We start from the raw sequence: 14,935 nt of genomic DNA on the forward strand, positions 1-14,935 counted from the left end.
CCAGATCCTATACAAATACAGGAAGATGTGGGGGCCACTTGTAATGCAAGCACTTGGTAGGCAGTGGCAGGATCCACAGGGGCAGCTAATTGGCTAGACTAACCAAATGGGTGAGATCCCGACTCAGCCAAAGACCTTGCCCTTAGAAATATATTCAATTTCAGAATTCTGGATTGTAATTCATTCCAGATTAAAAGTCTGAATGAGTACCGTGAAAAAATTTGAAATTCTGCCATCTTTTCAGAGAGTTTTTAAATGCTAGAGGCCTGATATCATATAGGGGTATGGTAATTTGAATTTGCTTGGCCCAGGGAGTGGCATTATTAGGAGATGCGGCTTGTTGGGTAGGTGTAGCCTTGTTGGAGGAAGTGTGTCACTGTGAGGGTAGGCTCTGAAACAAGTTTTCTCCTGTTTGCCTTCAGAACAATATGTAGAACTCTCAGCTCCTCCAGTGTTATGTCTGCCTGGATGCTGCCATGTTTCCTGCCATGATGATAATGGACCTAATCTCAGAACTAGTAAGCCATCCCCCAATTAAATGTTGTCCCTTATAAGAGTTACCTTGGTCACGGTGTCTCCTCACAGCAATGGAAACCCTAAAATAGAAGTTGGTACCAGGAGTGAGGTATTGCTTTGATAGGCATGATCATGTTTTTTCTTTGGAGAAATGTGGACTTTGGGACTTTGGATTTGGGAAGCAATGGTATGCTTTAAGTGGGGCTTAAAGGGCCATCCTAGTAGGACCATAAAAGACATTGGTGCTGAGGATGATCTGAACTGTGCAGACCTGGCCCAAGAGGTTTCAGTGGAGAAGAATTTCAGTATGTGGCATAGAAACTATTCTTGAGATATTTTGGTGAAGAATGTAACTGCTTTTTGCCCTTGTCTGAAGAGTCTACCCGAGGCTAAGGTAAAGAGAGTTCAATTAATTTCATTGACAAAGGAAAGTCTCAGAAAAGCCCAGCAGAGACTTTGTTCTCTGGAGTAGTCTCATGAAGAGTGTTTTGATGAAAAGGAGCAATCTGAGAAAGTAAAAATACAAAATGTATGGCTCAAGTAATAAAAGGGCATCACAGAGTGGAATGGGGCTCAATTCTGTGTTCTAGGAGACAACAGATTAAGGGAGTGGAGACTTTGGGGCAAGATCCCACCCAGCTAAGTTTACCATTTATGTGTTTGCCATTGAACATGGTGGAATGGGGCTCAATTCTGTGTTCTAGGAGACAACAGATTAAGGGAGTGGAGACTTTGGGGCAAGATCCCACCCAGCTAAGTTTACCGTTTATGTGTTTGCCATTGAACATGGAATAGTTGTACCATGTAAGGCTTTATTATTAATTGGTTATTGTTTTCATTCAGACTTTTTTTTTTTCACAGCACTCATTCAGACTTTTTATCTGGAATGAATTACAATCCAGAAATGGAGGACTCAGGCTTTTGATTCAGCTCTTGAGAAATAGTGGCCATGAAAAGCTTAGGTCCAGCCATAGTAGTACAGGCCTTTAATCCCAAGAGACAGAGGCAAGCAGATCTCTCAGTTCAAGGCCGACCTGGTATAGAGCAAGTTAGGTGATACACACCTCTAATCCCAGCATTCAGAAGTCAGCCATGCAGATCTCTGAGTGAGGTTCAAGGTCAACCTACAAAGCAAGTTTTAGGACAGCCAAGCTTAGGCAATGAAGGAGTTGAAAAACAGAAAGCTGATGATAATGTAATAGAACAAGGGGGCCAAGTTCCAGGTTTAGCAAGCAGCACTTGGAAGCTTCAGTCATGTGGTTCTGGCTTTAGAGTCAAAAGTAAAAGGGACAATTGATGCTGGTTAGCTGGAGCTATGAAATTAGCAGTGATTACAAAAAGATCAGCATCAATGAGGTGAAACCTTCTGGCAAGAATTTTCTAAGAGCACAAAGAAGTTATGTTCCAGAGATAGCCAAGGCTGTACCTACCTCATGCTTGATCTACCTGGACTTTGTAATGTGTAAGAATCACTCAAGTGGTACTGGTTTTGAAGGCATGAAGAGCATCTGAGGCTTGGCACTGGTGAGGCCACAGAAGGTGATGGTACAGCCTCAATTGCAGTTGACAGCCCAGAACTAAAGGGATCATGCAAAGAACTTGAGGCTTGAAGGGAGCCTATGAGAGGCTATTGGTGAAGCCTAGTTCCACTGGAAGACCCCAGCATATTGGAGATGCCAGTACCGTGGGATGACCACCAAGAACAGCAGCAGCAGTGGAGTAGAGTCAACTAGAGTGCTACAGAGGGCAGAGCTGGAGAAGTGACTCAAGCCTTTGGAGGAGCCCAGAAGATTATGTATGGACCCCATACACTGGAACAAAAAGATGTAAAGTTGAAGTTGCCTTGGATACCTCAAGATGTTAGAGATGTCAGAGCCATGGGATACCTACCAAGAACAACTGATAACAGAGAATGGAACCAGCTCAAGAGAACAAGTTAGTTGCTGCTCAATGCCAGATCTGCCAACAGCAGTCAACAAGGATGAAAGGAGTTAGAGATCTGAAGAGTGCTTTAACATCAGACATGGAGACAGAGTTTGGAGTTTACCCGGATGGTTTTCTGTATTACTTTGGCCCAGTATTTCCTCACCATGACATTATGGAATGATAATGTATATTCTACAAGATGTTGCAGATATGTGATCTGCTTTTTTATCTTGATTTCTTAAGGGATTATAGTTAAGAGAGTGCATGAACCTAAGAAGAGACTTTGAACTTTTAACATTGTTGAGACTGGTATAGACTATGGGGCTTTTGAAGCTGGACTAAATGTATTTTGCACTATGCTACAGCTAGGTATGGCTCGCATAGACTTACATGTTTGAATACGCCTATGGGGGCTAGGGAGTGTAATGTGGTGGTTTGAATATGCTTGGCCCATGGAGTGGCACTATTAGGAGGTGTGGTCTTGTTGGAGTAGTTGTAGCCTTGTTAGAGAAAGTCTGTCAGTGTGGGAGTGGGCTTTGAGACCCTACTCCTAAGTACCTGGAAGCCAGTCTTCTGTTTGCCTTTGGAACAAGATGTAGAAATCCCCAGCACAATGACTGCTTGGACACTGCCATGCTTCCTGCCATGATGATAATGGACTGAACCTCAGAACCAGTAAGCCAGCCCTAATTAAATGTTGTCCTTTATAAGAGTTGCCTGGTGGTGGTGGTTGTGGTTGTGGTGGGAGCTGGAGAGATGGCTTAACAGTTAAGAGCATGGACTACTCTTCCAGAGTCCTGAGTTCAATTCCCAGAAACCACATGGTGGTTCATAACCATCTGTAATGGAATCTGATGCCCTCTGCTGGTGTGTCTGAAGATAACAACAGTGTATTCACATATGTAAAATAAATAAATAAATAAATAAATAAATAAATAAATAAATAAATCTTAAAAAAAAAAAGAGAAAAAAAAGAGTTGCCTTGGTCATGGTGTCTTTTCACAGCAATGGAAACCCTAAGACAGGGAGGTTGTTGAGTGTTTAGGGAGGTTAATTGTGGTTTGTTCTTAGTTGTACTCAAAGAAACAAAAGGAAAGAAATTAAATTTAGGGATTCACTCTCTGCCTTCTATCCATCTTTCTCTCTTATCTAGTGTTAGGGGGTAAAACCCAGGGGATACAGGGTGGAAAAAAGAATCACAAAGCAGCAAAGGCCAGCTACATCTGATGTGAAGGCTGAGAATGCACAGCATTTCCTGTGTGGATGTGAAGGCTTTAACAACAGTGCTTTAGCCGGGCATGGTGGCACATGCCTTTAATCCCAGAACTCGGGAGGCAGAAGCAGGCGGATTTCTGAGTTCAAGGCCAGTCTGGTCACAGAGTGAGTTCCAGGACAGCCAGGGCTACACAGAGAAACCCTGTCTCAAAACAAAAACAAAAACAAAAAACAGTGCCTTTCTGGCATAGAGGCTCACTCAACTCATGGATGTTCTGTTCTCACTTTGTCGAATGTGTGCTACCGTGCACATTGCTCTTTGGTCTTCTCTCCATGACCCACAGCTTGTGATGAAAAAAAAAAAGAATGAGTAGAGAAGGGCCCCCACTTTAAAAACAAACAAAAACCAGGCACATTTATTACAGACTGGCATTGAACCTGCTACTTACGGAGCTGAGGATGGCCTTGAACTTGAAGACCCTCCACCTCCCAAGTGCCGAGATTACAGGCATACTCACCACTGGTGAATTGAACCCAATGCTTTGTGTAATCTAGACAAGTACTCTTATAAACTGAGCTATATCCTCAGACATTAGACTGAACCTCTGAACCTGGAAGCCAGCCAAAATTAAATGTTCTTTTTAAGAGTTGTTTTAGTCATGGTGTCTGTTCACAGCAGTGAAACCCTAGCTAAGACACTGGCCTAGAACTCACAGAAAATTTCCTGCTTCTGCCTCAAGGCATTTGCCACCACAGCCAGCTTTAAAGAAAGGTTTTTGAAATTTGGCCAAGAGGTTAATTCTGCCTATAAATTAACTTTTATATCTTAGCCCAACATTATTACCACCAAGAGAGGAGGAAAAGTGTGTTTATGGCTTCTAACACCTCTCCCGAAGTTTGTAATCCAAAGCTGTGCCAATCCACTGCAGCCTTAGCTGTCGCCATGCCTGTCTTGCCTTTCGGTCTGCTGTCAGTAGTGGATTGTTTGTTTGTTTGTTTGTTTGCTTGCTTGTTCTAGAGAGATGGCTCAGTGGTTAAGAGCACTGACTGCTCTTCCAGAGGTCCTGAGTTCAGTTCCCAGCAGCTGCATGGTGGCTCCCAACCATCTGTAATGGGATCCAGGGATCTGGATCTGGCGCCCTCTTCTGGTGAGTCTGAAGACAGTTACAGTGTACTCATACATAAAATAAATAAATTTTAGAAAAAGAAAGAACCATAAACAGACCAAATGAGGGCAAATGAATCAAATTATTTTTTCTTTTTATTGAGCAAACAAGGATTATAAATCAAAGAACACAGCATAAACAAGAAGGATTATAAATCAAGGAACACCTTGTTTTTAAAAACTGGGGGCTTGAGAGTCAAGGATCTGGCTTATTCTGTTGTTAAAGAGTAGAAATAACAATTGAATTAATCCAAGAGTGCTGCCGTTAACTAGATCAGTGATTCCCACTGTAGTATACTGGAGAATGGTGGTTGTTGGTTTGTATCTAAAGTTTATTAACGGCACTGAGTAGATGCAGCCTGAGGCAGAACAAGTGCCCTGCTGTGTGTGGGTGGGTCAGTCCCACACACAAACTGTTCGTTCTGCATCTTTACGACTGTCTAATGTCCTGGTGGACATGTATGCGGGACCTACAACTTGTCTGAAAAAGAATCCTTGGATTCCTCTGAGACAAACTGTAGTTTGTCCTGTCTTATTTATCTATCATTACAATTAAAGTGATTGCGCCCTATCCTTCACCATAGACAGATAAAGCGCAGAGTCTGCTATGGTGAACCCTAATACTGTATTCCGTCACACATCCCTCTAATCTTTCATTTTCCTGTACTTCATTCATCTCAGGAAGTTGCCCCTGCTGGACTCTTAAGCCAAAGCTATTCCTAGTGAGAGTTAACATGTTTCGTAGCTGATAGCGTAGTCATGCCTGAGTACTTAACAGTTTATGTCCATTACAGAGTTCTGACCTTCTAAGTTTCCATTATAACACAAGTAGGGCACTAAATTAAGTCTGAATAAACTCAAATGTAGATTATATTACCTATAAATCATCTCAAGGTGGCAAAGGATGTTATAAAAGATCTACCTTTAAAAGGATGAACAGAGCCGGGCGTGGTGGCGCACGCCTTTAATCCCAGCACTCGGGAGGCAGAGGCAGGCGGATTTCTGAGTTCGAGGCCAGCCTGGTCTACAAAGTGAGTTCCAGGACAGCTAGGACTACGCAGAGAAACCCTGTCTCAAAAACACCAAAAAAAAAAAAAAAAAAAAAAAAAAAGATGAACAGGTCTAGTAGGGACTGTGGTTGTCATGACTTCAAGCGAAGGAGGGCGCTACTGGCATTTAGCATGTGAGAGCCAACTATGCATCTTTCCATACATTGGGCAATTCCTCACAGTAAGAAATTACTCTGCACCCTATTCGAGTTTTGAATGTCTCTTTAGACATTCGTGTACGACCTACAGCTCGTCTGCAAGAATGTAGCTCTTCATTCTCGCTGTTTCACAATCTGTAAGTTGTCTTGTGCTGTAGCTTTATTTCAATGAAGGTATTTTTCGTTCTTACCATGTACAGATAATTGCTGACATTTGCAAATAACGTGCATTGTTAATTTTCACTAATGTCTACACATGCCCCTGCTTTTTCATGTTCTTCCAGTTCCTTTCTCCCAAGCTCATACTGGTTCACGGTAAGCGGAGGCGTCTGACGACTCCATTATTGCTTAGTACTTAAAGTCGTGCCGAAGTTATGACCTATATTTCTCTCTTACATTATAATAGTAAATTTGATATTTTTCAATTAGTGAAATTGTGTGGATAATCTAGACGCGAATTGCACTTTGAATATTAGACAAAACAGGTATTGCCTACTAGGTGGTAAAAACTGACAGAATAGTTCGTCTAGAACCAATGAATTAGATGCAAAGGCGCCAAGGACTATAAGAACACCTGATACTGGCTGGTATTGGGGAGGTAAAATCAGACTTAGGAACAATGTGTAGGGATGGGGGAAGCAAGGAACTGGTTTAAGTCGTTAGGTAACGGAGCAAGGGAATGTAAAAGCCTACCTACTGTCTGAAAATGTTTTGGTCCTAAATAGCAACAGAATGGTTTCAGCATGGTATACATCCTTTCTAACTAATTATGCATCCTTTCTCTTTCTCTAACTCCATATACTCAATCACATACTCTGGGTAAATCTGTTCTTTCCGGAAAATGACAAAGACGGACGGATTCAGCCTGGTGTCCACACAGCTGTCATAGAGCGCGGGAGGGCTACTTAATGTCATATTTCCTTCAATGACACTTCCAACCAGGACTCGGGCTACGAACATGACAGTGCCTCTGGAATCATATGAACAACTCTTGTGTGAATACATGGCTTCTTTTGTAAAATAATTTCCTAGAAATGATCAGAAAAAAAGTGGAGAATTACTATCAGCGAGCATAGGTTGTAACAGAATACAAAGAATCAGTCACTGATATGAATGAAAGAAACATCTGCCAACAACACCTGACTGACACCTATAAGCCCTCAATAGTTAATCCTCAGCATCAACATAACTAACTGCATGCAGTTCCAATCAGGTGGGAGGCACGTCTCTGATAACACTTCCAGAGAGATCTCCCAGTACACCCACCTGTATGCAGGTAACGTCAGTCATTCCAAGGGCTGGCAACCCAGCCTGAGTAAAAAAGAAACTGGAAGAAAAGCAGACACACACTAGCATCCCCCCACCTGCTTCCTGACCCTGGCTGCATTTTGACCAGGTGCCTAGAATTATTGCTGCTATGCCTTTCCCACCAAAATAAATCCATTACCCCTTAAGTTGCTTCTTTTTTTTTTTTTTTTTTTTTTTTTTTGGTTTTTCGAGACAGGGTTTCTCTGTGTAGCTCTGGCTGTCCTGGAACTCACTCTGTAGACCAGGCTGGCCTCGAACTCAGAAATTCACCTGCCTCTGCCTCCCAAGTGCTGGGATTAAAGGCGTGCGCCACCACGCCCGGCTCTTTAAGTTGCTTCTTGTTGGGTATTTGGTCATGGTGACAACCAATACAGAAAACTGATGTGAAAAAGTGGGGCTGTTGCTGTCATAAACTTGACCCAAGGTTTGTAGCCTTTGGAGCTGGTCTATGGAGGGAATGGATCTGTGGCCTAGAGGGGCAGGCAGAGGTCAGGGGGCTGCTCTGGGAGGGGGGAAAGACCAGAACTCTGACAAAAAAAAAAAAAAAACCCAAAACCAAATCCAAAACGGAAGGCAGTGCTTATGGGGAAACAGAGAAATGAAAGCTGTATTGGGGGTTGGGCTAGTAGCCATTTGTGTTATAGCCCAGCAACCAACCAATGTGTACGGTTGCCTCTGCCTATATCCTGATCTTTTTTTGTTTGTTTGTTTCCTTCCTTCCTTCCTTCCTTTTCTAAAAATTGTTTCTTTTATTTTTATATGTGTGTAGTTGTTTAAGATTTTATTTTATTTTATATATGTGAGTACACTGTCGCTGCATTCAGACACACCAGAAGAGGGCATCAGATCCCATTACAGATGGCTGTGAGCCACCATGTGGTTGCTGGGAATTGAACTCATGACCTCTGGAAGAGCAGCCAGTGCTCTTAACTGCTGAGCTATCTCTTCAGGCCATGTGTATGTAGTTGTGTGAGCATATGTGGCTCACATGTGTGTAGAATCCTGCAGAACAGAAGAGGACATCAGATCTCCTAGAACTGGAGTTATAGATGACTGTGAGCCTCCATTTGGGTACTGGGAATTGAACCCAGGGTCCTTTGGAAAATACAGCCAGTACTCTTAACCCTCTAAGCTATCTCTCTAGCCCATGTCCTGACTATCTGAATGAAGCTGAATATAAAGGTAATTGCCTAAGCTGTCTGGCAGGAGGAATTTCAAGATGGTTAACAATAAGGTTGCAGATTTCTCACTGTGTTTACTGAGACTTACAATGAGAATGCAGAGCAGGAAGATAATGAAAGCTGTCCACTTTGCCAGGGAAAGAATAAGGAATCAGTTTAAAGTTGAGGGCAGGGCACAGAGAACAGGTACCAGCAAGGTGGTTAAAAGTGTTAAAGACATTGACACCCTTAAGGGGAACCCTCACTTTACATGGCACAAAAGGACTGTGATTACAGCCTGAACTGTGTGTGTGTGTGTGTGTGTGTGTGTGTGAGAATGCAGGCACACATGCATGTGTGTGGAAGTGTGTAGAAGTCAGAGGACAAGCTTAGGTGCAGGTGCCATCCACATCTATTTACTGTTGACTGACTGAAGTGGGACCCCTCACTGGCCCTGAGCTTGCCATCCAGGCTATGCTGCCCAGTCAGAGAGACCCAGAGATGTACCTGCCTGCCTCCCCAGCACTGAGGTTACAAGAGACCCGTCATCCAGTCTCCATTGCACTCAGGTCCTCTGACTGAGCCTGAACTATTCTCCTCAGCCCTGAGCTTTCTTCTGTATGTCTTCCCCAAACCCCATGGTGCTGTCTTCTCATCAATGTAAGGTTTAATCAAAAACAAAGGTATTTGCAAGAGAATTAAATTAGTCCATCCAGGATCTTTCTGCTGACTTAGAAAATAGGTCAGGAATTGGAAAATAACCAAACACACAAACAAATCCAGCCGTTGCTCTCACTCCTTCCTCTATGCTCCCAGCTCCTCAGTTTGACCAGACTGATCTTTACAGCTGTGCTCCACATTGATCCAGAGTCCCTGAGTCACTGAAGGACAAGGTCTCAATAGGTAGGCCTGGCTCTTCTGGAACTTTCCCTGTGAACCAGGCTAAACTCAATTTCAGAGATCCCCCTGCCTCTGTCCTCCTCCTGCTTCTGCCCCACTTCCTGCCTCTGCCCCCTTCCTGCCTCCTGCCTCTGCCCCCTTCCTGCCTCTACCTCCTTCCTGCCTCTGCCCCCTTCCTGCCTCTGCCCCCTTCCTGCCTCTGCCCCCTTCCTGCCTCCTGCCTCTGCCTCTGCCTCCTTCCTGCCTCTGCCCCCTTCCCTGTCTCCTGCCACTGCATTACACTCATGCACCAAAGCTGGACAGTGACAGCACATGCCTTTAATTCCAGCATTTAGTAGAGGCAGGTAGATTTCTGAATTTAAGGCCAGCCTGGATTACAGAGTGAGTTCTGGGACAGCCAAGGCTACACAGAGAAACCTTGTCTGAAAACAAACAAACAAACAAACAAACCCACCACCACACCCAACTATTTTGTATTATTATTTTGTACTGTGCTAGGTCTGGGCCCTACTATAAACTTCTATATTAAACTGCCCCAGACCTACAGCATACAATAGCCACCAGAATCGCTGTATCATTATCATCATCTTTCTCATCCTCTTCTTGTTCATTTAATTTTTAGGTCAGCATACAATGTACTGGGTTTGACCATGACATTTCTATACATCTGTATCGTTATACTTTATTTTTCTCTCTTTCTGGTACTGTAGCTAAACCTGTGGGGCCTCTCTCAGGCTAGACCAGGCCTCTACCATTAAGAAATAGCCCCAACCTTTTTTCTTTCTATTTTAAGACTTGGTCTTACTAAGTTGTTGTGGCTAGCTTTGAGCTAGCTTTGTAGTACACACTAGCCTTGGACTAAATAAATCTTCCTGCCTCGGCCTCCTAAGCCTGCACTGTCAGGTCTGACCATATCTTATTCCTTAAACACCCACAAAGAATGAAGGGTTCATAAAAAAAAAAGCATTCTGTGTGAGGGCAGAGCCCTGAGATGAGAACGGGCTTCTCCCCACTCTCCCCTGGAACCATCAGTGGCATTAATTAGAAAGCTACTTTGAATAGCTCTGCAGCCACAGACAGCGATCAGGAAAAGCCATCTCTAGTAAACAGCAATGGCAGAGAACATAGCCAGCAGACGGAACAGTTTACAAATAGGAAGATCTTGAGTTGTTCCCAGAGAAAAAGACAAACAGACAAGGAGCCCTAGGGCCAAGGCAAAGCACCCTCAAGACAATGGAGCTGTCCTAACAAGGTAACTCAGCTTATTTTCTCTGAAGGCCACTGGAGTCCAGAGATGCAGTTCTACCAAGTGATGCCAAGGGCATCTCAAGGAAACCATGCGCATGGCTGGAGTCACAGTTCTCTCTCCTCCAGCACAAACCTTTTCCATATCTGATCTCCCGGTTTCCATGTAGGATCCACTCGAAATTATTCTTACAGATGTAATCCATATGAATCCGGCCCACCGCGTGAAATAGGAACATCTCAGTCTTGTTTTTCATCTTTTGCTTCTTTCTGATAAAGAGAAATGTGACATTCAGTACCAGGAACACTAGGCCAGCAAGATGGCCGCCACTGGGTACAAGAGCTGAGTTCAGTCACCTGGACCCATGTGGCCCGGGGTGGGGGGTGGGGGGTGGAGAACAACAGCCTCCAGCAAGTTTTCTTGTGATGTGCATGCCCCGCACCCTAGTGTCAAATAAATAAATGCACAAATAAAATAATAAAATGAATACGCCCCTCTTGATCTACTCGAATAACATGACCCTCCAAACAAGGTCTGATTATGTCACCTCTCAAAAGTGTCCCAGAGCTTCTGGTTCCATATCCTCTTTATCGTCACAATCTTGAATTGTTTCATGGATGCTTTAAACTGTTCACTTATTTTGGCATACTCCTCATCCTGGTTATTGAGCTCTATAAACTTAAGGGGAAAAAAAGATGTTTCTATGTTACCTAGGAAACACTGAGAGCATGCTAATCATCACATGTGCCCGCCCGTGCCCTGTCAACCACTGCTGTTCTCAGGAGGGCAGGGCTGGCTTAGCATGCCCATATCTGGTAATGAACCAACAGGCACATACACCTGTCTGTTCAGGCCAACCTTTGTGGTGTACCACTTAGTCCAAGAGACCCAGGAAGTTAATTGTTCAAATTCCAAAACCAACCAGTGACAGAGAGATCAGAGATGCCTACGGAACACATGCAGATTGGCCTTCACAAAAGCTGGAGCCAGATGTAAAGGCTAAACCAGACTAGGAACAGTCCTGTCTCCACCGGGATGGTGACAGCGTGGGACACAGGAAGCTGGGCTACTGTTGCTCTCAGAATCCTGCTTTCTTTATCAGTTATGGTCTCACAGGATGGCTGTGAGAATCTGCCTGAATGACATTGCATCTCTGGAGACACTGAGATGCCCTATAGAACAGTTGTTCTCTGAGAAAGCATCCTGGTTATACCCAGGCACCTTGCCTTTGACTCTGGAGCTAGGGTTTGAAGAAGCAACTCACTCATTCTGTTAACAAATCCATATGCTTACTGTAAAGCATTTTCCTACCTTTAAAGGATTCACCCACCAAACAAGCAAAGCCAGTTACCTCATATTCGTTAGAAGAAACAGTGCTAGCATTCCTCTGGGGAGAAGAAAACAGGGTCAGAGCATCTGCCTGGGGCATCACTGGCTGATGGCTACAAAGAAAGACAGAAGGAAAATTTACTCGGTTCCCTTTCTTTGTACCCTCAACACACAGCCAGAAAGTCAGGGCTTTTCTGGGAAATGTGGTGTTGACTTCTGTATATCCTCTGAACTACCCCTGAAAATTCCTGGTTCCAGCAACCACAGGTTTTAAAAAGGGGGAATTTAGTAATGTAAACACTCTCTCTCCCACTTCTTTACACTGTAAAAGCACGGAACGGCGAGATAGCTCAGGACGTACAGATGCCTGCATGAAGGCCTAATGGCGAGTCTCATTGCTAGATCCTTTCAGGTTGTAGGAAAGAACTGACTCTTTAGAGTTTGTTCTTGACGACCTCCTGTGTGTGGGGTGCACACACCTATACACACACGCACTGAGTAAATGAATGGATGGATGGATGGATGGATAGATAGTAGATAAAACTAAAGGCACCAATTCTTTTTGACGTATCTGCTCAACCTTCAAAGGTATAGGTTGTCAGGGGGAGCCTGTGTGTCTTGTAACTTCTTTGCCAAATGATAGACAGGTAAGCAAAGATTTCAGGGTGAGAGATCAGCTGGAAGACTGAAATACCCACAGCCATCCCTTAACGTCAGTAAACAGGGTAACTAACCAGAGCATAGCATCCCGACCAAAAACCCAGCCTGGACCAAAAACCCAGCCTGGACCTGACAAGTCCTCAAAATCTACTAACCAGCCAACAGAAGCCACCCATAAAATGGTCTCACTGGAATATGATGGCGTATATTTTGATTGATCAAAATACCTATTTTTTTCTTACCCTTTATTTTAAAAATTGCATTTTAAAAATAGAGGGTAGTCAGATGTGAAGGCACATACCTTTAATCCTAGCACTCAGGAGGCAGAACGAGGCATAAATATGAGTTTGAAGACAGCCTGGTCTTCATATTGAATTTGAGGTCAGGTAAGACTACATAGAGAGACCCTATCTCAGATATAAGCAAAAGGAGGGGGGGGAGCGCTGGGGAGAGAAAAGAAAAGAAAATCTGGAGGATGGACTAAGATGGTTCATGGGGTATAGAGGAATCCAGCAATATAGCTGCTCTGATCACATCCAAAGACCTTCTAGGAATGCAGACACGCCTTTAGCACACACCTTTAATTCCAAACAATGACATCTAATTGAGAGGCAGACAAAGTGACAAACCAGAGAAACTTTTGATTGAAAGAGTCAGATAGGATATGCCTAGCCTTCAGGAGAAAAGCTGGAGAGATGGCTCAGCAGTTAAGACTGCTCTTCCAGAGGTCCTGAGTTCAATTCCCAGCAACCACATGGTGGCTCACAACCGTCTGTAATGGGATCTGACGCCCTCTTCTGGTGTGTCTGAAGACAGCCACAGTATACTCATATAAATAAAATAAATCTATTTTAAAAAGAGAGAGAAAAGCTATTTAATAGCAATGTAGAGAGTTGGGAAGTCTGTTCAGTTGAGTGGACTTTGAGGAGTCAGCTGGAGGTCAGTTCAGGGAGCTGAGTTCATTTGTGATATTTGTGAGCTCTCGTGCAGGTCAGCAGAGGCAATTGAAGCCAGAGAATAAGAACAAGCCAGAAGATTAGAACACATTTCCTGAGTTAGTTTGGGACAAGGAGGAGAACTCAGTGAAAAGCTGAGAGAAGCCAGACTGAATCATAATCATAATCGAAAAGATTATGAGTCAGTCAACCCGAGTTCAGAAAGAACTAGAAAGGGTGAGCTTTATCCAGCAGTAAGCATCTGAGAAGACAATTATATTAGGTGAATAGAAGTTGCGTTTACAACTGGGAAAAGTGAGGCTCTGAGCTCAGATGCCCGGCATGCACATAAAAAAGCCATGCATGGGGCTGGTGAGATGGCTCAGTGGGTAAGAGCACCCGACTGCTCTTCCAAAGGCCCGGAGTTCAAATCCCAGCAACCACATGGTGGCTCACAACCATCCGTAATGAGATCTGACTCCTTCTTCCGGAGTGTCTGAAGACAGCTACAGTGTCCTTACATATAATAAATAAATAAATCTTTAAAAAAAAAAAGTCATGCATGGCAGCCCCCACCCCTGCCCCCATAACACCAGTACTGGCAGGAAATGGAAACAAGTGTCCAGGGACGTGCTGGCTGGCCAGTCTCACTGGTGAGCACACTCTAGTGTCAGCTAGCAACTGTCTCAAGGTAGATTGAGGACAGCATACCAATGTCAATTTTTGCCCTCCACCCGTACCAGAATTGGTGAGGTCACAGCACACATGCGCACACACATAACTTTTATATAATTTGTTTATTTTTATCTTATGTGCACTGATGTAGTTTCAGACAGTCGTGAGCTGCTATGTGGAACCAAACTCTGATCCCCTGGAAGTCAGTTCTCTGAACCGCTGAGCCACCTTTCCAGCCCCCACACAACATTTCTTTAAAAATAGAGGCAGGGCCGGGCGTGGTGGCGCACGCCTTTAATCCCAGCACTCGGGAGGCAGAGGCAGGTGGATTTCTGAGTTCGAGGCCAGCCTGGTCTACAAAGTGAGCTCCAGGACAGCCAGGGCTACACAGAGAAACCCTGTCTCAAAATAAATAAATAAATAAATAAATAAAATAGAGGCAGGTACACTTAAATAGTTGAAAAGCAGCTTGGGGATAAATCAACTATCAAAAGTAATTTCAAAGAGAATGGGAAAATAGACCGTGAAATGGGTATTACTTGGCGTTTAATGAATTGTTGACAATTTTGTTAGATGTACACATGTGTTGTCACAGAGTCTGACACTAGGAGGAAAACAAACCAAAGCAGCTTTCACTAACTGAACACCAGTCGCACGGGCCATTGTTCCAGGCTCTGAAGGTGATCTCAGCAG

The 14,935-nt window shown here is 43.9% G+C and overlaps 1 protein-coding gene across 4 annotated transcripts in view; it reads right to left on the reverse strand.

Moving 5' to 3' along the window:
* Positions 1 to 4,886: 4,886 nt before the first annotated feature.
* Positions 4,887 to 14,935, reverse strand: part of Zc3hav1 (zinc finger CCCH type, antiviral 1) — a 50,067-nt gene continuing 40,018 nt past the window's right edge. For 2 of the 4 annotated variants that reach the window (XM_006506780.4, NM_001347122.1), the window contains exons 10-13: positions 11,995 to 12,085; positions 11,191 to 11,321; positions 10,779 to 10,912; positions 4,887 to 7,057 (exon numbers count right to left, since the gene is read on the reverse strand). In XM_006506780.4, coding sequence (XP_006506843.1) covers positions 6,789 to 7,057; positions 10,779 to 10,912; positions 11,191 to 11,321; positions 11,995 to 12,085 — 625 coding nt within the window. In that variant the 3' untranslated portion in view covers positions 4,887 to 6,788. Of the gene's footprint in view, positions 7,058 to 10,097; positions 10,913 to 11,190; positions 11,322 to 11,994; positions 12,086 to 14,935 lie in introns of those variants that run through there. The other 2 variants (XM_006506781.4, NM_028421.1) reach the window with 2 other exon arrangements.

Source organism: Mus musculus, chromosome 6 (assembly GCF_000001635.26).
Source record: "Mus musculus strain C57BL/6J chromosome 6, GRCm38.p6 C57BL/6J".
In the NCBI taxonomy this organism is placed as follows: domain Eukaryota; kingdom Metazoa; phylum Chordata; class Mammalia; order Rodentia; family Muridae; genus Mus; species Mus musculus.